The sequence below is a fragment of the Cetorhinus maximus genome, chromosome 12, assembly GCF_964194155.1.
Source record: "Cetorhinus maximus chromosome 12, sCetMax3.hap1.1, whole genome shotgun sequence".
NCBI classification, from domain to species: Eukaryota; Metazoa; Chordata; class Chondrichthyes; order Lamniformes; family Cetorhinidae; genus Cetorhinus; species Cetorhinus maximus.
Genome location: NC_135890.1, coordinates 109,129,251 through 109,150,500, shown reverse-complemented (window position 1 = coordinate 109,150,500; position 21,250 = coordinate 109,129,251). Strand labels below are relative to the sequence as shown.

Genomic DNA, 21,250 nt, shown 5'->3' with positions numbered 1-21,250 from the left:
TCCACCGAGATTGTCCCATTCAGCCACGTGTAACTAGGCAACATAACCCTGAATAGTCCCGGCCATCAACAGCTATTTATTCCCCAAGAGAACTTCAAAAATAATTAAAAACTAACCCTAGGCTAATCCAGGAAAAGAAGGGAATTGAAGGAAATTGCTCTCCAACAAAAATAATCAAATTGAACTCCAGGCGATATCAGTGACCATGAGACACATTACACAACTTCCTTATTACCTTTAGTACGAGGTGACGTCAACCTCTTCTAGGATCTTTCTAGCTCCTAAGGTTTGCATTGTCTCAGCATTCACTATAAGAGTTGGGAACCTATTCCAAAGGTCATTGATTTCCAGGGTAAAGAAAATCTTCCTGGCGTCTAACTTCATTCTCTGTTTGTACTTATTTCCTCATTCTCCCTAATTTACCTAACTCAAATAATCTGTTCATGCATACATAGTCTAGTTGTAGCATCATTTTAAATATTTCAAAGAATACTGCACATTTCTGCAGTAAAAACACCTACTGCCTTGGACCTGTTGTGATATCTAAGGGTTTTAAAATTATGTTTTAATCTAGTGGAACCTCCTCTGAACCTATATCTCCAATGTAAGGGGATCACAATTGGACAGTTTTTTAGATGGCCTTTTAGTCAAGGTCTTGTTTTTTAGCCAAGGTCTTGTACAAGGAAACTAGGGTACTCCTTGTTTTATAATTAAAACAGAAAATGTTGGAAAAACTCAGCAGGTCTGGCGTCACCTGTGGAGAGAGAAACAGAGTTAACGTTTCAAGCAGCTTCAGAGCTGCTTTCACTCTTTGTTTTATATTTGATTGTCCTAGTTCTACATCCTAATACTCTGTTTGCTTTCACAATAGCCTCTCAATACTGGTTGTGGGATGCGAGAGACTATAACACCTATGTTTTAGTCCCCCTCAACAGACTTTATCTCAGAGCTCAGTGTGATATGCATAAGCTTAGCATTAGCCAAATCCACATGTACTGCACTACGTAAATCTACGTTAAATGTTGTCTGGCAGATTCTGGCCCTTTCCTCCATCCTAGATTGGATTTTAATTGTTTTTTTTCTCAAGCTATCTGGCACCAGCACAGATCTTTGTGGCACTTGTAGACATAAGGACAGCATCCCCAATGCCTACACCCATATCTCTGATATAGATTGTGAAATGTTAACAGCCCCTGCATTAATCCCTACAAGATTCCACTTGTAACCAGTCTCCATGCAAAACCTCTACAATCAATAACAACCATCTATCCATGAGAAAGCAGCCAATTCCCAATGCAACCTGGATCTGCTCTCCAATTTCACAGAACTCTATTGTGATCTATTGTGAGGCTCCAAATCTAAAAATTGTTGAAATCCAAATATACTGTGTCCACAGGGCTACCTTCGTCTATCAATCTAGTAAGCTTCTAAAAGAATTCAACTAGATTTGTAAGACTTCTTTTCCACGAGCCATACTGCATGTCTGTAATAACCCCTTCTCTGTCAAGACCATCCCTAGTGACCCCTACTCTTAACCTTCCTACAACTGAAGCCAAACTAATGAGCCTAAATTTCCTGGCTGTGACTTGTTGCCCTGTCTAGAAACATAGAAAATAGGAGCAGTAGTAGGTCATTCAGCCCTTCAAGCCTGCTGCTCCATTAGTATGATCACGGCTTATCCATTATCTCAATGCCATATTCCCACTTTCACCTCATTGCCTATGATGCCATTAGAGTCTAGAAATATATCTACTTCCTTCTTAAATATATTCAGTGACTTGGTCTCCACAGTCTTCTGTGGTAGTAGAGAATTCCAGAGCTTCACCACCCCTGAGTGAAGACGTCTCTCCTCATTTCAGTCCTAAATGGCCTACCCCATATCCTGAGACTGACCCCTTGTTCTAGACCTCACAGCCTCCCTGCATCCAGTCTGTCCAGCCCTGTCAGAATTTTATACATTTCAATGAGACCCCCTCTCATTCTTCTAAACTCCAGTGAATAAAGGCCTAGTCGGCCCAAACTCTCCTCATATGACAATCCTGACATTCCTGGAATCAATATGGTGAACCTTTGCTGCACTCCCTCTACAGCAGGTTTATCCTTTTTTAGGCAAGAAGACCAAAACTGCACACAGTACCAGATGTGGTCTCACCAAGGCCCTGTATAGCTGCAGTAAGACATCCTTGCTTCTGTACTCAAGTCCTCTTGCAATGAAGGCCAACATACCATTTGCCTTCTTAGCTGTTTGCTGCACATGCATATATGCTTTCAGTGATTGGTGTGCAAGGACACCCAGGTCCCTTTGTACATCAACATTTCCCAATCTATCACCATTTAAATAATACTCTGACATTCTGTTTTTCCTACCAAAGTGGATAATTTCACACTTATCCATGTTATACTGCATCTACCATGTATTTGCCCAAATCGCTTTGAAGCCTCTTAACATCCTCTTCACCACTCACATTCCTACCAAGTTTCATGTCATCAGCAAACTTGGAAATATTACATTTGTTTCCCTCATCCAAATCATTGATATATATTGTTAATAACTGGGGCCAAATCTCTGATCCCTGCAGTACTCCACTAGTCACCACCTGCCACTCTGAAAAAGACCCATTTATTCCTACTCTCTGTTTCCTGTCTGTTAGCCAATTCTCAATCCATGCCAATATATTACCCCCGCCCCCCTCCCAATCCCATGTGCTTTAATTTTACACACTAACCTCCTATGTGGGACTTTATCAAAAGCTTTCAGAAAATCCAAATACACTCCATCCACTGGTTCTCCCTTATCTTTTCTGCTAGTTACGTCCTCAAAGAACTCCAGTAGATTTGTCAAACATGATTTCCCTTTCATAAATCCATGTTAACTTTGTCTAATCCAGTTGATATTTTCTAAGTGTCCTATTATCACATCCTTTATAATAGTCTCTAGCATTTTCCCCACTACTGATGTTTTGCTAACAAGTCTGTAATTCCCTGTTTTCTCCCTCCCTTCTGTTTTAAATAGTGGGGTTACATTTGCCACCCTCCAATCTGCTGGGACTATTCCAGAATCTACTGGAATTTTGGAAGATGACAACCAACGCATCCACTATTTCCATGGCCACCTCCTTTACTACCTTGGGATGTAGATTATCAGGCCCTGGGGATTTATCGGCTTTCAGTCCCATTAATTTCTTCAGCACTGTTTTTTTTGGAATGCTAATTTCCTTCAATTCCTCCTTCTCACTAGACCCTTGGTTCCCTAACATTTGTGGGAAATTATTTGTGTCTTCCTCAGTGAAGACATAACTAAAGTAGTTGTTTAATTGCTCTGCCATTTCCTTGTTCTTTATTATAAATTCTCCCATTTCTGACTGTAAGGGACCTACATTTGACTTCACTAATCTTTTTCTTTTTACATATAGAAGCTTTTACAGGCCACTTTTATGTTCCTTGCAAGTTTACTCATACTCTATTTTTTCCCCTCTTAATCAATTTCTTGGTCCTTCTTTGCTGAATTCTAAACTGCTCCCAATCCTCAGGCTTGCTACTTTTTTTAGCAACTTTATATGGCTCCTCTTTGGATCTAATACTCTTAATTTCTTTTGTTAGCCATGGTTGGGCTGCTTTTCCTGTTGTGCCTTTGTGCCAGAAAGAAATGGAATGTATAACTCTCTAGATATGAGTAAATAAAGATATGTCAAGTAAGGACAAGATCAGACAACTGTTTCTGTTCCAGCCCTCATATGAAAGAAAGAAGAGGAAAACAAATGGTCCTTTCGCATCTCAGAACATCCTAAAGTGCTTCGTAATCAGTAAATTACCTTTAAAGTGTATACGTTGTTGTTTTGTGACAAATACAGTGATCATTTTGCACACAGTAAGGTCCCCAAACAGGACTTTGGTTTTATATCTCAGCTGAAAGATGGTGCCAAAAGTGCAGAAATTACAGCTCATTGCGGTACTGAATCATCAGCTTAGATTCTGTATTCAAGTCATGAAATGGAGCTTGAACCTGGAACCTCTGATTCAGGTGAGAGGACTAACATTGAGTCAAACTAACACTGAGTTAGTGGTTGTAAGTCTTCAATGAAGAAGCAAAATGAAGACATGATCTGTTCTTGAATGTTTTCAGCATAATTTCTCAATGTAATGGAATACCATACTTAATAACTATTATGGTTACAACTAGTGGCAGGACATCAATATTCCACTAGCCTTTATATTTTTATTCTATTAAAAGCTTGTCCAATAAGGACATCTGTGATCCACTCTGTGGAACCCAAATTGGAACATTGGTCACAAATGACCCATGTCACTAGGTGTACACATTTCCATGGTATCATTTTTCTTTTTTTAATATTCTGTGTAGGCCAGGCAAGTTCAGCTAAAGCTGAAATCGCTGGGAAACTTGCTGAGAAAATAGCTGAGTTGGCCTGGGTGTTTGCTGTAAGGGAAGGATTCCGAAAATTCAAATCAATTCCTACTAGAAATCCAAGCCCTCCATTGAGAATGTACTCCACGTGGAACAGACAGAGCTCATCAGCAGCAAACTTTTTATCTGCCTCTTCACTTGATGACCTTTCCAGACATATGGTGTCAGTCCCTAAAGGGCATTTAATTATCTCACCTGAGGGGCTGCCTGCCCAGGTCCAAGAGTTGTACCACAAACTGACTGTGTTTATGGATAAATATATCTATCCCCAAGAGCAGGAACTTATGGAACACCAAAGGGCTGAAAATCGATGGATTCCAAATCCTAGAATGGAAGAACTGAAGGTATGTTTAACTGTTGTGAAGGATATGTCAGGTATATCTGCATTTTTATCATCCCAACAAATCAGACCCTTTTACCACACCAAAACCTTTACATTCTGAAATAATGTAGTCTAGTTAAGACCTCAGGAACAAATTTTAAGAAGGATGGCTTAAGGGCAATTTTCAGTCCTTGATGCAAAGTATGGATGGAAGAGAAAGAAGTCTAAAAGAATGATGTTTTGGGTTACAGGCTGAGTTAAAGGAGAATACGAGAGGGAGCATTTTGGTTTTAAAACACCTTTTCCAACTTGAAGCAATTTTGAAAAATAAATTCTTGAGGAATAATATATACCTGTTTTAATTTCTCATTCCATTTGGGCACACAGCTGAGAGGTGCACCATTCAGTTCAGCAATGCAATCTTTCACTAGGTAATCTCACAGAACATTTTGTAGATTGGAATGTGGGCTGATCTTTAACGTGTATACAGCTATTACAAAGCAGCACACAGTGCCGGTTTGGGATGGAGTCGTTCACTCGGCATGGATATTGGTAGATTGGCTCATTGCTGTGTGGAAACCCGAAAAGAGTCAGGAAAATAAAAAGATTATAACAAAAAGCTCTTTTGTAACAGCAAGGTTCTTCACAAAAGGGAAGAGACCATTAACTGAGATGGCACGAGTATAAATGTTGAAACAGAAGAATTAAGAAAGGTAGTATGGAGCTTCATTGAAGTATGAGATTTGAGAGATTTTTGAAGGTGGTTGGAGATGTAATAAGGTGAAGAGGTTCAGGAAGAATGTTCACCATTGTTTACCATTTAAAATTTTCATCCTTATGATGGGTACTTTTATATTAAAATCTACACACTCTCAAACTCAGGATTCAAAATAACTAGAAGCTGACTGCGTTAAGCGCTCCCAGCAGATCTCCAGCTAGTCATTCCACCTCTGGTTTGATGGCAGATGTGAGACTTTTGTTCTGACGACCGGTCTTCATCAGGTGTGGTAGGAGTTGACTAAGTTTAGACAGGAATTACTTGAACATGTTTGCTGCAGATAGTGACTAAGTGAAAGGATTACATGTTGCATTTTCAGCGTGAAGCTAAAGCGAATGGTCTCTGGAACCTGTTTTTACCATTGAAAACTGATCCTGAGGTTAAGTATGGAGCCGGACTGACAAATCTGGAGTTTGCTCACCTATGTGAGGTTATGGGAAGATCTCTGCATGCACCTGAGGTACTATAATTATTAATGAGTCTTCGTTACAAAGAATCTACTTGCTTTTTTGACGTGGCCTGTTTAAATTTATTTATATGAGGTTACTGGATTTTTTTTGTCATTCCAAGTTCCATGTTTTACAGGCTTTCAACTGTTCTGCACCAGATACAGGAAACATGGAGATCCTGGTGAAATATGGGACTGAAGCACAGAAGGAGCAATGGCTTCTGCCATTATTGGATGGGAAAATCAGGTCATGTTTTGCCATGACTGAGCCCCAGGTATAACAGATACTCTGATCTTTGTTGCTCCCCTCAACTGCTGCTCCCCCATTTAAAACATTGTCAGTGAAGTCCTAAAAAGGTCAGAATTATTTTTTACTTTGGAGGATACTCATTTCAGTAAGACAGACATACATTGACAGATAAATTGACATTAACCGAATCCTCTTGGTGCCCCTCGTACATCAGAGTTCAAAATGCAAGCTCAGCTGTAGCAATGTTGGGACATAGCTTCAATGTCTGGGCCATCATGATATGAATTAATTAAATGTAATTTGGACCCAAGATTAATATGTATCTGCACCTTAATACTGCAACAATGAGATTAAACAGGAGGTTCACACAGTACAGGAAACCTACAAATAGATTGCTTCCTTTGGCCACCTCTGTTTGCAGAGTAATAGGCTTGAGTAGCAACTGTTGGTAGAATTAATATCCAAATCCTACTATCAAAAATGGATCAATTCAAATATTTATAATTTGTGTTGTAATTAATTAAACAGACTAATTCCACAGACTAACGACCCTCTGAGAAAAAAAATTCTCCTCATCTCAGTCTTAAATGGGAGACCCCTCATTTTTAAACTATGTTCCCTAGTTCTAAATTCCCCCGCATGGGAGAAACAACCTCACAGCATCTACCCTGTCAACTCCCCTTAGGATGTTATATCTTTCAATAAGATCACCGCTCATTCTTCCAAACTCCAGTGGTATAGGCCCAAGTTATTTAACCTTTTATTATAAGCTAACCCCTTCATCCCAGGAATCAGTCTAGTGAACCTTCTCTGAACTGTTTTTAATATAATTATATCCTTTCTTAAATAAGGAGACCAAAACTGTACGCAGTACTCCCTGTACAGCTGTAGCAACACTTCCCTATTTTTATATTTGATTCTGCTCGTGATAAATGCCAACATTTCATTTACCTTCCTATTTACTTGCTACACCTGGATCATAACTTTTTGCACCAGGACACCCAGATCCCTTTGTACCGTAGACATCTGCAATCTCTCCCCAGTTAGAAAAGTGGAGTTGACACCGCAACCAGATCAGCCATGATCTCATCAAATGACAGAGCAGACCTGAAGAGCCAAATGGGCTACTCCTGCCCCTAAGTCCTATGTTCCTACTGCTTTTCTATTATTCCTGCCAAAGAGGATGAGTTTACATTTTCCCACATTATACTCCGAATGCCAATTTTTTACACACTCACTTAATCTATCTAAATCCCTTTGTAGACTCTTTGCTGGGAATTTCCAGCCTCATGAGAGCAGTACCCACTGCAGGGGATGCAGCGGCCCAGCCAAAAGTCCATTAACTTTTGGCGGGACCGGACAATCTCAGCGGTGGACAGGGCCAGAAAATCCCACCCTTTCTGTCCTCTTGATAACTTACTTTTTTATCTATCTTTATGTCATCAGCAAATTTAACTACCATAAATGCAGTCCCTTCATCTAAGTCATTGATGTTGATTGTGAATAGTTGAAGCTCCAGCACTGACCTCTGTGGCACTCCGTTAATAACAGCTTGCCAACCTGAAAATGATCCACTTATCCATATTCTCTGCTTTCAGTTAGCTAACCAATCCTCTAACCATGCTAATATGTTACCCCTAGACCATGAGCTTTTATTTTGTAAAGTAACCTTTGATATGGCACCTTATCGAATGCCTTTTAGAAATCCAAGTACACCATGGGCAGAATTTTACATATGGTACACGGGCGCACGCCCGACACACCAAAACGTAAAATGATGCGCGATGACGTCAGGCGTGTGTCCCGACATCACCGTGCACCATTGCGATATTTCATTGGGCGGGTGCACGCCAGAGTCGGCTGTGCGCCTGCCAATAATTGATAGGCTTATTAAGGCCAATAACAAGGTAATTAAGTTGAAGTTTATGCTGCCCATCCAACCTAACGGTTGGCAGGCAGGCGAAAAGGCCAAGCAGCCTTTACATTTTTTAGGAAACCTCATCCATGAGTGGGATGAGGTCTCCTAAAGCTATTTCAGATTAAATAAAAACTTTATTTTGAAATTACAAACATGTCCCATCTCATTTGATACAGTCACATGAGGGGACATGTTTCATTGAATTTTTATTGCATTTATTAATTTTTTCAAAAAGTGCTTCAATCTTCCTGAGGCAGCTCTGTGCCTCAGGGGGATTGAAGCACCCTTTCGCGTGCATGCGTGAACTGCATACTAGACCTGACTCTCCCTCCTCTCCCCGCCCGCACAGGTAGCGCTACCGCACGCGATCCACGCAGGATGGGCCTTAATTGGCTCTCCCACATGAAATCGCGGTGCAGAGCCAATAGCGGGCGGTGGTTGGCTTCCTGACCTCTCCCGTCGAGCCCACCCGATGATTATAAAATCCTGGCCCATGTCTACAGGTTCTCCTTTATCCACGTTGCTTCCTCAAAGAATCCTAATAAATTAGACAAACACAATTTCCCTTTCACAAAACCATGTTGACTCTGCCTGATTGTATTATGATTTTCTAAATGTTCTGCTATTAACTCCTCAATAATGGATTCTAGCATTTTCCACATGACAAACATTAGGATAACTGGCCTATAGTTTCCTGCTTTCTGTCTCCCTCCTTTCTTGAATAAAAGTGTTACATTATCGATTTTCCATTCAGCTGGAACCTTTCTTGAATCTAAGGAATTTTGGAAAATCACTACCAATGCACCTACCATCTCTGCAGCCACTTTTAAGACCCTAGGATGAAAGCCGTCAGGTCCAGGGGACATGTCAACCTTCAATTCTAGTAGTTTTCCAAGTAGCTTCTCCCTATTGATTGTTCCTCCCTCCCTCTTACCTCTTTATTTTTAAGTATGCTTGGGATGTTTTTTGTGTCTTCTGTAATGAAGACAGATGCAAAATATCTGTTCAAAACTTCTGCCGTTTCCTCACTTCTCATTATTAATTCTCCAGTCTCACCCTCTAAGGGATCAACACTCGCTTTAGTTACTCTTCTTTTTTAAATATTTCTGGAAACTCTTACTATCCTTTTATGTTTCTAGCTAGCTTCTTCTCACACAGTAATTTCTCCCTCATTGCAATGTTTTAATTCATTCTTTGCTGATTTCTAAAATCTGTCCAATATTCTGACCTACCACTAAACTTCACAGTATTGTATGCTTTTTCTTTCAATTTGATACTATCTTTAACTTCTTTAGTTAGCCATTAATGGCGCATCCTTCTCCCAGAGTTTTTCTTTTTCATTGGAATTTATCTTTGCTGAGAGTTATGGAATATTTCTTTAAATGTTTGCCACTGTTTCTCCGCTGTCCTACAATTTAACCTATTTTCTCAGTTCACATTTGCCAGCTCTGTCCTCATCCCTTGTAATGGCCTTTATTTAAGTTTAAAACGCTAGTTTTAGACCAACGTTTCTCACCCTTCTCTCCCTCAAATTGAATGTGAAATTCAATCATGTTATGATTACTGCCACCTAGAGGCTCCTTTACTATAAGGTCACTATTTAAACCTGTCTCAATGCACACTAAGAGAATCTGGTATAGCCTGCTCTCTGGTTGGCTCTAGAACATTCTACTCTAAGAAATTGTCCCCCAAACACTCCATGAACTCATCTTCCAGGTTAACTTTGCAGATCTGATTCATCCAAACTATTTGTAGATTATAATCATCTATGATTATTGCTTTACCTTTCTTATAAGCCCCCAATTATTTCTTCCTGTATACCCCGTCCCAGTTGGTTAGGAGGCCCATAAGCTACTTCCACAAATGACTTCTTTCTATCATGAACAAAATGTATCTGCTGTCTTACTGTCCATAATCAATATGTAGTCCATGGAAAGGGGTGTGTCTTTTCTTACCCTTGAGTGTATATTCCAATTAAATAATTCAGCAGCAAGCTTTTGTGAGTTTAAAATAAAGTTATTTGTTCTCACACTTACCTCGATATGCAATATCGCACACTCAGTCTCACACATGGGCATACATACACAAAGTTTGATACAGATATAGGGCATGCACTTTTAGAGAATACAGTTATCTCAGTCTCTGCTTTATGAGGGTCCAACCCCAACATTGTCATCAGACCCGCTGACAAGGGTGGTACTGTTGTTGTCTGGCGCATTGACCTCTACCTCGTGGAGGCTGAGCGTCAACTCGCAGACGTTTCCTCCTGCCTCTCCCTGGACCATGACCCCACCACAGAACATCAAGCCATTGTTTCCAGGACCGTCACTGACCTCATCTCCTCTGGAGATCTTCCTCCCACAGCTTCCAACTTGATAGTCGCCCAACCTCGGACGGCCCGCTTCTACCTCCTACCCAAAATCCACAAACAGAACTGTCCTGGCAGACCGATCGTGTCAGCCTGTTCCTGCCCCACGGAACTCATTTCTCGATATCTTGACTCCCTTCTCTCTCCCCTTGTCCAGTCCCTTCCCACCTACATCCGTGATTCCTCTGACACCTTACGTCACATCAACAATTTCCAGTTCCCTGGCCCCAACCGCTTCCTCTTCATCATGGATGGCCAATCCCTCTACACCTCCATCCCCCACCAGGATGGTCTGAGGGCCCTTAGCTTCTTCCTTGAACAGAGGCCCCAACAATCCCCATCCACCACTACTCTCCTCTGTCTGGCTGAACTTGTTCTCACACTGAACAATTTCTCCTTTAACTCCTCTCACTTCCTCCAAATAAAAGGTGTGGCTATGGGTACCCGCATGGGCCCCAGCTATGCCTGTCTCTTTATGGGGTATGTGGAACATTCCTTGTTCCAGTCCTACTCCGGCCCCCTCCCACAACTCTTTCTCCGGTACATCGATGATTACTTCGGTGCTGCTTCATGCTCTCGTCGGGACCTGGAAAAATTTATTAATTTTGCTTCCAATCTCCACCCCTCCATCATCTTCACATGGTCCATCTCTGACACTTCTCTTCCCTTCCTTGACCTCTCTGTCTCAATTTCTGATGATAGACTGTCCACCAATATCCATTACAAGCCTACCGACTCCCACAGCTACCTCGACTACAGTTCCTCACACCCCGCTTCCTGTAAAGACTCCATCCCATTCTCTCAGTTCCTTCGCCTCCGTCGCATCTGTTCTGATGACGCTACCTTCAAAAACAGCTCCTCTGACATGTCCTCCTTCTTCCTTAACCGAGGTTTTCCATCCACGATCGTTGACAGGGCCCTCAACCGTGTCCGGCCCATATCCCGCGCATCCTCCCTCACGCCTTCTCCTCCTTCCCAGAAACATGATAGGGTCCCCCTTGTCCTCACTTATCACCCCACCAGCCTCCGCATTCAAAGGATCATCCTCCGCCATTTCCGCCAACTCCAGCATGATGCCACCACCAAACACATCTTCCCTTCACCCCCCTTGATGGCATTCCGTAGGGATCGTTCCCTCCGGGACACCCTGGTCCACTCCTCCATCATCCCCTACTCCTCAACCTCCACTTATGGCACCTCCCCATGCCCACGCAGAAGATGCAACACCTGCCCCTTCACTTCCTCTCTCCTCACCGTCCAAGGGCCCAAACACTCCTTTCAAGTGAAGCAGCATTTCACTTGCATTTCCCCTAACTTAGTCTACTGCATTCGTTGCTCCCAATGCGGTCTCCTCTACATTGGAGAGACCAAACGCAAACTGGGCGACCGTTTTGCGGAACACCTGCGGTCTGTCCGCAAGAAAGACCCAAACCTCCCTGTCGCTTGCCATTTTAACACTCCACCCTGTTCTCTTGTCAACATGTCTGTCCTTGGCTTGCTGCATTGTTCCAGTGAAGCCCAACGCAAACTGGAGGAACAGCACCTCATCTTCCGACTAGGCACTTTACAGCCCTCTGGGCTGAATATTGAATTCAACAACTTTAGATCTTAAACTCCCCATCCCCACCCCGTTTCTTTTCCCCCCCCACCCGCTTTTTTTTCAATAATTTATATAGATTCTTCTTTCCCCACCTATTTCCATTATTTTTAAATCTAAAACTAAAACCTTTAGTCTTTCCACCCCACCCCCACTAGAGCTGTACTTTGAATATCCTGTATTCCATTCTTAATTAGCACTTTTCTCAGACAAAGACCACCACCTTCAACACCTCTTTGACCCTTTTGTCTCTGACATCTTTTGATTATCTGCTCACACCACACCCTCAATGTGTCTCTTCCCCCCCGCCCCCCACCCACCTTAAACCAATTTATATTTCTCCCTTGTTGAAACTATGCTGCAGTTCTGCCGAAGGGCCATGGAGGCTCGAAACGTTGACTGATTTCTTCTCCGCCGATGCTGCCAGACCTGCTGAGTTTTTCCAGGTAATTCTGTTTTTGTTTTGTTTTGGATTTCCAGCATCCGCAGTAGCTTTTAGCTTTTTGTTTTTATTTATATCTGCTTTATGATTCCTAGTCTTCATGTGGCAGGCCTCTGTCTTTTGAATGGGTTCAATGATTTAAAGTTAAAGTGAGGATTTTGTAAAGCAAATGGTTCACAGCAGGTAGTGAGGTTTCTTATAGTCAAATAGCTAGGAGGTTGGTTCTCAGCCTAACTTTCAAATTTAGGTTGAAGATGAGATGTGTGGGTCTAATAAAAGTGTCCTAAACTTAAATAAAGTCGGTTACAAGAGTATGAAGACAGAGTTTCTAAAGTGAACTGGAAAAATAGGTTAAGAGGTAGGATAGTAAAGGAGCAGTGGCATATATTTAAAGAGATATTTCATAACTCTCAGCAAAGATATATTCCGCTAAGAAAGAAAGACTCTATGAGAAGGATGTACCACCTGTGGCTAACTAAGGAAGTTAACGATAGTATCAAATTGAAAGAAAAAGCGTACACTACTGCAAAGATTATTGATAGGTCAGAAGATTGGACAGATTTTAGAAACCAGCAAAGAATGACAAACAAAAATAAAGAGGGAGAAATTAGAGTATGGAAGAAAGTTAGCTATAAATATAAAAACAGTTAGTAAGAGATTCTTTGAGTATTTAAAAAGGAAAAGAGTAGCGTTGGTCCCTTAGAGGGTTTGACTGGGAATTAATAATGGGTAACAAGGAAATAGCAGAAGTGGTGAACGGGTATTCTGTGGTCTGTCTTCACTACAGAAAACACAAGAAACATCCCAGGAATACTTGATAATCAAGAGGTAAAAGGGAGGGCCGAACTTAAAACAATCACGATCATGAGGGAACAGGTACTGGGAAGAATTCTCTTCCCCAGAGAAGAGTGGAGGCTGAGTCATTGAATATATTCAGGGCTGAGTTAGATAGATTTTAGATCAGCAAAGAGGGTCAAGGGTTAAGGGCTCATATTGTGGCCAAATTCAGGACAACCTTGATGTTGTCAAATGGCAGAGCAGGCCTGAGGGGCTGAATGGCCTCCCCCTGCTATTATTGTGCTCTTGTGTTCTATTCCTAGCTTCCTGACCTTCCTAAATATCAAATATCCTTGAATATTTAGGTCCCAGCCTTTTCACCTTGCAACCACATCTCTGAAATGGCTTTCAGGTCATACATGTTTATTTCTATTTGTGCTATTAATTCATCCGCTTTGTTACAAATGCTGCTTGCATTCAGATACAAACCTTTAAAGTTGTCTTTTTTACCATTATTGAAAACTCTGGCCTTATCTGCTGGTGCATTCTTAAGTTTGTACACTCTCTCCCTTCCTGCCATGCTCTGGTTATCATTACCCATCTCGCCACCTTTCTCTAATTCCTTGCCCTTTCTCTTTAATTTACCACATATCCCCCCACTATTTAGTTTAAAGGCCCATTAATGACTTTGGCCTATTCACTATTTAACATAAACATCTACAGATTGTGGCAGTTCCCGGCCAGTCCCTCAATCCTCCACAAGATCCAAAGTCGAACCACAACAGTTATTGCTAAAAAGGTCTGCAACTGCACCACAACAATCAGTACCAGTTTGAAGTAGAATATCAGCAATGAAGCTTTTCCTGCCTTTTCTGATACCCCATAGAACACTGTCCCTTATACATAGTTCAATTACAGAATTACCTGTCAGTTACTAGACCAGGGTTATTGAAATGTGTTAAGCTGTGGAAATCCTATTTGGTCATCCAATTCAATTTCTCCAGGTTTTTCTGTGATCTCAGCACCCACTGGAATTAGACTTTTGACATTTGCAACCATGTTACCATCTGTATGGTGTTGGGCCGACTGATTGGAAAATTATTTCGTTTTATACATGTAATGGTAGATATATAGTTATAAGTTATTTTACCAATGTACTCCTTGGGACTCCTTGGTTATCAATCTTACTAAAGACGCACATATAGCCATTTAAACAGGACCAATATCTGCATCCCAGTGACATCTTGTCATGGCCTTACTAATGTCTTAGGACTCCTTTTTTGCCTCATTTAGTAAGTGCACTGCTCCCTATAGAACTGAGCTACACAGACAGGAGCCTCAGTCCTTGCCTTGTACAGAGTTAGCTACTCTCAGCAGTAACAACAGTACAATTGGGTTCTGTGGGCTAAGGTGAAGGGAAAAACTGGCCTGGGTCTCTGCTCCTAATCACTATCTCTTGACCCTCGCTGGAAAGTTCATTTGTGCTCATTGGGTGAGGAAGAATATGACTTGGCTAACACTTCTTGTTCAAGGTTCCACATGAAGAATGACCATTGAGTGAGGTACATTGATGTCCTTGGAACCATATCCCAGAAAGAATCCACACCCTTAAAGGAGGAAGAATTTTTTTTTTAAGTACTGGCATTCAGGTATTTTGCCATTGGTAAAGTTTCAACAACTGCTAATGTTGTAGATTCTGATACAAGAAGGTGACAGATGACCATTACATTCCAAAGTTTTTGATTATTCCATATTACCTTGTTGTACTTGCAATGTGCAGGTCGCATCTTCAGATGCCACAAATATTAACGCCTCAATTGTCGAAGAGGGAGACACCTATATCCTCAATGGCCACAAATGGTGGACATCAGGTAAGAATGACCAAGGAACATCACACATGATTGGATGGGAATAATGAGAAGCTGGGTGGGGTGGGACTAGTATACTCCTTGTTTTTTTCTTGGATCTAAATTTTGCAATAAAGCAAAAATTGGGTTGAGAAAATGCAATTTTACCTATCAAAATTCATCCCTCAGGTATCATTGTGGCATTTAACTGTATGTTAAATAACCCCAATGTTTTGCAAATTTAGTTCTTACTAAAGATGCTCCTGATTTCACTTTTTTTTACTTTCTTGCCTAATTTTGAAGCATCTGTTTGGGTTTACCCTATCTGTACTACTTATATAGAGATCTGCTTTAATCACCTACTTCCTTAAACTAAAGCTTCTTATTGTTGATCATCTTCACACGTGGTATCAATCTCATTGTTCTTCTGTGCATCTTTTTTATGCAGGTATCTATTTTCTGTAGCTTAGTAGCCAATATTGAGCACAATATTTGTGGTCTGACCAGTTAATTTATAAAGGATGAGAGCTGAAATAATCTAGAAAACCAGGTGTAAAACGACCTAAAAAAGTGCAACTAATTTTATAGAATGATAGTGCCACATAAGTCAGAAAGGTATGATAGAAATATTTAGAACAAAGCAGCTCACTTCATCAGCATCCCCATCCACCACCTTAAACATTCACTCCCTCCACTACCAACGCACAGTGGCAGCAGTGTGTACCATCTACAAGATGCACTGCAGCAGCTCACCAAGGCTCCTTCGACAGCACCTTCCAAACCTTTACCACCTAGAAGGACAAGAGCAGCAGATGCATGGGAACACCATCACCCCTCCAAGCCACACACCATCCTGATTTGGAACTATATTGCCGTTCCTTCACTGTTGCTAGATCACAATCCTGGAAATCCCTTCCTAAAAGCACTGTGCATGTACCTGCACCAGATGGACTGCAACAGTTCAATAAAGCAGCTCACCACCACTTTCTGATGGGCATTTAGAGATGGGCAACAAATGCTGGCCTTGCCACTGATGCCCACATCCCATGGAAGAATATTTTAAAAATGAGAAGTTACGTTAGAAAAGTCAAAATGATTATGCACGCCAGTATGCTTATCTAGAACTCCAATTATAGCGGTCAACTGTGGTTCGAATTTCTATTTTTGTCTTTATTATCCTGAATAGTAGATTTTTACGAGCATTTATTACTCTTTGAATAAATAAGTTCTTTGTGTTTTAAATTTCTTTTCAATTTTAAGCGATGTTTTACTATTCTCCTGACTCAGGAAGTAATATGCTGGAATATCTTGTCTATGCCATGTAATGCATTATATGAATCTTTAAATGGTTCTTCTTTGGCTATAGATATTAAGCTTGAGTTTTCGGATCTTTCCTTATAGCTCACTTAGTGTTGTTGTAGCATGGTGACCAGAACTAGGAAGAAAATTATATGTGTGTTATAACTGAATTAATGTGAGCAGCATGTTACATAATTTTATCTCTGACAGCATGACAGCCACCTACCCATTCTCTAGTCTTGGGTGTCATTGTACCCCGATTGTGTGTCTTGACAGGTGCAATGGATCCTCGCTGCAAACTCTGCGTATTTATGGGAAAGACGGATCCACAGGCTCATCGTCACAGACAGCAGTCCATGATTCTGGTTTCTATGGATACACCAGGGATTAATGTTGTCCGACCTCTATCTGTTTATGGGATGGAAGACCCTCCAGGTGAGGCAGGCTATTATTGGAGAGACACCTGTGTGAGGTGAATGTGTATTGTACGATTGAGGGGCCTGTATAGATGAGCAGGGTATGTGCTTGGAGATAACCCTGGAAAAAAGGTTACATTTGGGGGATGCCCATGGTGACACAGTTGGTGCTGGTATAGTGGATATCTTGGGTGAAGCAGTGTTATAAATTCTCTTTGTTTGTTGGCTGTAAAGGTTCTGTCGAATAAGTTTTTTTATCTCAGCTTAGTTCCTTGTCGACATATTCCAAGACACTAAACTGCCCCTGAAATTTGCAGACTTGTTAAGAGAAATCACAGGTCGGCTACGACGTGGGAAAGTGTCACACTGATTCCGAAGAGGTGCTTTTCTGAGATTGGAACAAAGTGGAGGAGACTTTATTCTCTATCTAACTCTATTGTCTTTGGTCTGAGGGTGCTTGTTGCTGACACTGTGTGCCTGAAATAGGAAAATGTTCCACTTCCTAGCACTGATATCCATTATCTTGGTAAGCATAAAACTCACAAAACTTAAACACCTCCAGTATTGTTCTATCTGCAGTTCCTTTCGTTTAGCAAAGGAAATAAAGCAACCAAAGGTTTCCTGTTGTGCTGTAGCCAGATTATTGGTGTCTCACGAAAGGAACATCAGAAGCCTTCTCTTTGAAGATGAAGCAGCCCTTTATTGTGAAGCATTTCAGTTGCCACCTTGGATCACATGAGGGATTCTGATAGAGTAAATATGGAGAAACTGTTTCCACTAGCAGGAGGGTTAGTAACCACAGAACACAGATTAAAGGTAATCGGCACAAAAGCCAGAGGGAAGATCAGGAGAATTCTTTTTATGCAACAAGTTGTTATACACTGCCTGAAAGGGTGGTGGAAGCCGAATCAATAGTAACTGTCAAAAGGCAAATGGATGATATATACTTGAAAAGGAAAAGGTTGCATGGCTGTGCGAAAGAGCAGGGAATTGGAACTAGTTAGGAGTTCTTTCAAAGTGCTGGAACAGGCATGATTGGTCTAATGGCTTCCTTCTATGCTGTATGATTCTATGAATGTATGCTGTAAGCTGGGTGAATCAACTAAGAACTTATGAGACTGCTGATCAGTGCCATGAGATAGCAGAGTTACTTGGGTAAATTTTCTGTGACTAGTCTGAAGAGGAAGGGCAGGTAATTTATCCAGCTGCCAGGACAGGAGAGGAAGAAGAGTTAATCCAGTTGTTGAGCAAGGTTGGAGAAATTGGGGAGGAGTAGGAATGAGGCAACTGTCTGGACTGTGAGTGAGAAGGGAGATGATAGTACAGATGTAATGATGAAAGGAGGGAGATGGCGCTGGAGTTGTGATTGGTTATAAAAACATATCTGTTACTTTACTGCAGGAGGTCATGGCGAACTTGTATTCAAAAACGTTCGAGTGCCAAAAGAGAACATCCTGTTAGGACCTGGCCAAGGGTTTGAAATTGCCCAAGGTAGGCTGGGACCTGGAAGGATACACCACTGCATGCGACTCATTGGCTACGCAGATCGAGCTTTGCAACTTATGAAGGAGCGGGTGAGTATCTAACACTGAGCGATATTGATCACCTGGATACCTCCATTCAGACCTAGACCAATAAAACTGTTTAAAAGTGTCCCTTACTGACTGTTAAATGCAATCTCACGTTGCTAGGTGTTATTGAAATAGGGATAAATGTCCTGTATTCGAAAAGTTCCTCATTATGTGAAGCCTTCAGAGACGTTTTAACAATAGGAAATTCTTTGTAAATGAAATAATTTATTTTTCTCTAATTTGCTCCGCTGTGATGAGATGTGGCTTCAAACCCATGTCTTTTTCTTTTTCTCATCCCTCACTTTACATTTTCTACTTCTTCGCATGGAGAAGGCATGAAATGGAGTGTTGATCACACCACCTTGTGACAGATTGAAGAACTGCATTAGTTTGGGACGTGTGAGCAGGTCAGCCAACCAGCTTAGCAGGTGCTGAATGGCCAACGATCAAAGATTTAGACTGGACAAAGGTCTGTGCCATGTAGAGTAGGGATGTTCCATTTTTGTTCCCTGGAATTAGTGGTTCTTAACCATTTCAGCAGTGGAGGAACTACAATAGGCCTTGGGGCAGAATTTTTCCCACCTTGCCACCTGAAGAGTTGGCAGGAACTCATCTTGACCGAACACAGCAGCCACACAGCCATTTAACGCTCTGAGGAGCATTAATTGGCTCGAGCTGGGACTTCCAACCCTCACAGATTAGCTGGCAGCTCTGTACTCCAAGCAGCAACAGTGGCCCGTACTAGGGCTACAAGCAGTCTTGGGATTCTGAGTTCCAGGACCAAGTAAGTGTGGGGTGGTGGGGTCCTCTTGGCAGGAAGGGGAAGTGAGCCTTCTGGAGGGTGGTGCCCTTGAGGTAAGCAGTCCCTTTCCTTCCCGCCTGAGGCCCAAGAAGAGTGATCAGCCGGGTTTCTCCCTGCCTCTGAACTCCTCCCACCAGCAGCCCTTAAGTGGCCAGTTAATTGATTTAAATAGAGTTCGCCTCATGGTGAGTGTAGTACTCTAGCAGAAAGACCATCTTATTATTTTGCCAATTTGAAGAAAGGTCCATTCCCAAAGCTTTAACTAGTCTGATCACTGTGCAGGTGCTGCCTGACTTGCTGAGTGCTTCTAGTATTTTCAATTTAGTTTCAGATTTCCAGCACCTGTATTATTCTTTTGCTTTTTGTTTATATTTTTGCAAGGTTGGCTTGTGTCTATCCCTGCCAGAAAAATAAGGTATGGGAAGCTGGGGGAACTGATGTGTTTATGTTGGTCATCAGTGGAACTCTAACTAATTTTAGATCCTCCTAACTCAGAGCAGTCGAAATTACAGTCCACAGGCCTTATGCGACCAACAAACTCTGTTGCAAAGGCTGCTAAATATCCATTAATGCCTCATCTTTGTTTCTTTACTATATCCATTACCACTCATCATGATATCTGTTGTCAGTCTATCCCTCCGCCCTATCACAGACCTTCTCTTTTGTGCTTCCTACTTCATCCCTCATTCTACTGGCTTAAAAACTCTTACATTTCTATCTTTCTTCAGTTCTAATGAAAGGTTATCGACCTGAAACGTTTCTGTTTCTCTTCACAGATGCTCCCTGACCCGCTGAGTATTTCCAGCAATTTTTTTGTTTTTATTTAGATTTCCAGCATCTACAGTATTTTGCTTTTGTATCGTTGCAAAGGGTTTTTCCCTTTAAATAAATAGTAAACGAGAACACGAAGATTATACGAGTATCAACAATTTGAGATGCCTGCAAATTAATGGGGACATCGACTTACCCTTTATATGTGGCTCAGAAAGCTCCATTATGCATCTAACCAAGTCCACAAAGAGAATTAAGGTCTGATACATTTGGCCAAGAATGTCTGTGATCCATTAGCTAAAATATCCGCAACATTATAAGGGGGCTATAGTAATGCAATACAGATTCTAACCTCCCACTCACTGCATGTAGGTAAAAACACGAGTGGCTTTTGGAAGACCATTAGCTGAGCAGGGCACTATCATGGCAGACATTGCTAACTCCCGGGTCGAAATTGAACAGGCAAGGTTGCTAGTGCTGAAAGCTGCCCATCTCATGGATACAGTGAGCGACAAGGTAAAGACATGTTGAAAATGAAAACTTCAATTTTGCTCCACAGTTCCAACAAATCAGACTGCAAGTAAGTCTTTTCTATTACAAGCAATTTGGAGTGAAACCAGCAAAACTTATGTCATTGTGTGCTTACTATTTCCATGCCTTTTGGTTTATAGAATTTTGTCTCATTAATCTATTTATCAATTTTATTATCTGTGTCTGCCACACTTTTTTTATTCTTTCAAAGTAGGTGGGTGTCACTGGCAAGGCCAGCATTTATTACCCACCTGTAATTGCCCTTGAGAAGGTGTTGGAGAGCCAGCTCCTTGAATACAACTGAGTAGCTTGCGGGGCCACTTCGGAAGACAGTAGCGACTCAATCACATTGCGGTTGGTCTGAAGTCACATGTAGGCCAGACCAGATAAGAATAGCAGATTTCCTTCCCCTAAAAGAGATTAGTAAACCAAAAAGGATTTTACAACTATAAATTATTTTTATTCTAAATTTTATTTAACTAATTAATTGAATTAAATTTCCCAGCTACCATGATGAACTTGCGTTTCATTAAACTAGGCCTCTGGATTACTAATCCAGTAACATAACCACTTTGCTACCATACCCGGCATGAAGCCATTTGTAAGATGTGAGGCACACTGACTCATTCACAAAAAAATTATTGATTGACCTATTGATGATGAAAGTCCAAACTACAAATTACAAAATGT

General features: G+C 41.4%; 1 protein-coding gene across 8 annotated transcripts in view; it reads left to right on the top strand.

Annotated features, from left to right (window-relative positions):
- The window catches only part of LOC144687844 (acyl-CoA dehydrogenase family member 10-like), a 54,220-nt gene that overhangs the window by 27,260 nt on the left and 5,710 nt on the right, over positions 1-21,250 (top strand). For 7 of the 8 annotated variants that reach the window (XM_078554372.1, XM_078554374.1, XM_078554371.1 and 4 more), the window contains 7 exons: positions 4,361-4,767; positions 5,843-5,983; positions 6,109-6,246; positions 15,104-15,194; positions 16,746-16,904; positions 18,287-18,459; positions 20,402-20,545. In XM_078554372.1, coding sequence (XP_078410498.1) covers positions 4,361-4,767; positions 5,843-5,983; positions 6,109-6,246; positions 15,104-15,194; positions 16,746-16,904; positions 18,287-18,459; positions 20,402-20,545 — 1,253 coding nt within the window. Of the gene's footprint in view, positions 1-4,360; positions 4,768-5,842; positions 5,984-6,108; positions 6,247-15,103; positions 15,195-16,745; positions 16,905-18,286; positions 18,460-20,401; positions 20,610-21,250 lie in introns of all 8 variants that reach the window. The other variant, XR_013578226.1, reaches the window with a different exon arrangement.